Source organism: Lipotes vexillifer, unplaced genomic scaffold, assembly GCF_000442215.2.
Source record: "Lipotes vexillifer unplaced genomic scaffold, Lipotes_vexillifer_v1.1 scaffold213, whole genome shotgun sequence".
Classification (NCBI taxonomy): Eukaryota; Metazoa; Chordata; class Mammalia; order Artiodactyla; family Lipotidae; genus Lipotes; species Lipotes vexillifer.
The window spans coordinates 7,465,047-7,466,225 of NW_006780610.1; the positions used below are offsets into that span (position 1 = coordinate 7,465,047).

At 52.7% G+C, this 1,179-nt stretch overlaps 1 protein-coding gene across 1 annotated transcript in view; it reads left to right on the top strand.

Moving 5' to 3' along the window:
• Positions 1 to 1,179, top strand: part of CSMD2 (CUB and Sushi multiple domains 2) — a 621,436-nt gene that overhangs the window by 367,904 nt on the left and 252,353 nt on the right. The window contains exon 15 of the mRNA XM_007453867.1: positions 605 to 799. Within this exon, the coding sequence (XP_007453929.1) occupies positions 605 to 799 (195 nt within the window). The remainder of the gene's footprint in view (positions 1 to 604; positions 800 to 1,179) is intronic.

Genomic DNA, 1,179 nt, shown 5'->3' on the forward strand with positions numbered 1-1,179 from the left:
CCCCCCCCCCCCCCACCATGGTATTATCAATTGCCTGGGCAGAGTGAGAGGCAGCCTGACAAGGGACGAGGAAATGAAGGGAATGGCTTCAGACAGGGTTAATTCCAGGGCACCTACTTTATGGTGCTTGGTATCTATTAGTGTCACAGGATTTAGAGCCCGGTTTTCCTGCAACATAAATGATCCCATAGCTGTCTGAAGGTGGGGACTCATGGAATGGATTTGACATTAAGGACACAGATCTGCTCCTTAACCATGTTGAGCGTCAGTTTCCTCATTTGTAAACTGGGGTAATAATACCTACGTCACAGAATCATTATTTGGTGTAAATGAGCCAACAGGAGAAACAGCCCGCTGCATGATCTGTAAATGTGCTTTAGAATGAAGTTGGATTAGGTGCTCAGGAAGGCAGGAGATAAGTTTAACAAGTACCTGCTTTGTGCCCAGTGTGGTTCTAGGGTATGTAGCTCTCCCCACAGCATGCCAGGCTCTTGGGGAAGCGGGGGAGGTCTAGGATAGACCATGATAATGAAGCTTATTTTCTTTGGGGGTCCATCTGCACGCCAGCTCTGTCTAATCCCATCCTTGGCCCATATCCACACAGCTTTTCGACACAATGAGTGTCCAGATCCGGGCGTTCCAGTAAACGGCAAACGGTTTGGTGACAGCCTCCAGCTGGGAAGCTCCATCTCCTTCCTCTGCGATGAAGGCTTCCTCGGGACTCAGGGTTCAGAGACCATCACCTGTGTCCTGAAGGAGGGCAGCGTGGTCTGGAACAGTGCCGTGCTGCGGTGTGAAGGTGCGTGCCTGCCAGGCCAGGGACCGGGGGCCGGGACTGTCAGCCAGAGAGGCTGAGGAGGGGGACCGAGTGGCCCAAACCCCAGTCGTCCTCTTCTCCCAGGACATGGGACCACCCTCTCACCCTCACGCCGGAATGGCCGGGGCTTTATAGAACCACAGTGCACAGAAATTTGAATTATAACCAGAGATTAAACAGGAGAAACACTGGTTCTAGACTGTCAGGCATCAAAAACACCTCTTCTTTCAACTGGGAATGCTCTCAATATCACAGCCGTTAGGAGCCCTGCTCCCAGCTCCTGCACAGGGGAGCTCCGTCAGCCTGGAGCGGTGTTAGCAGAGCTGTGAGTCTGCGTGTCTTTCAAGCTGCCTCTGCCACTC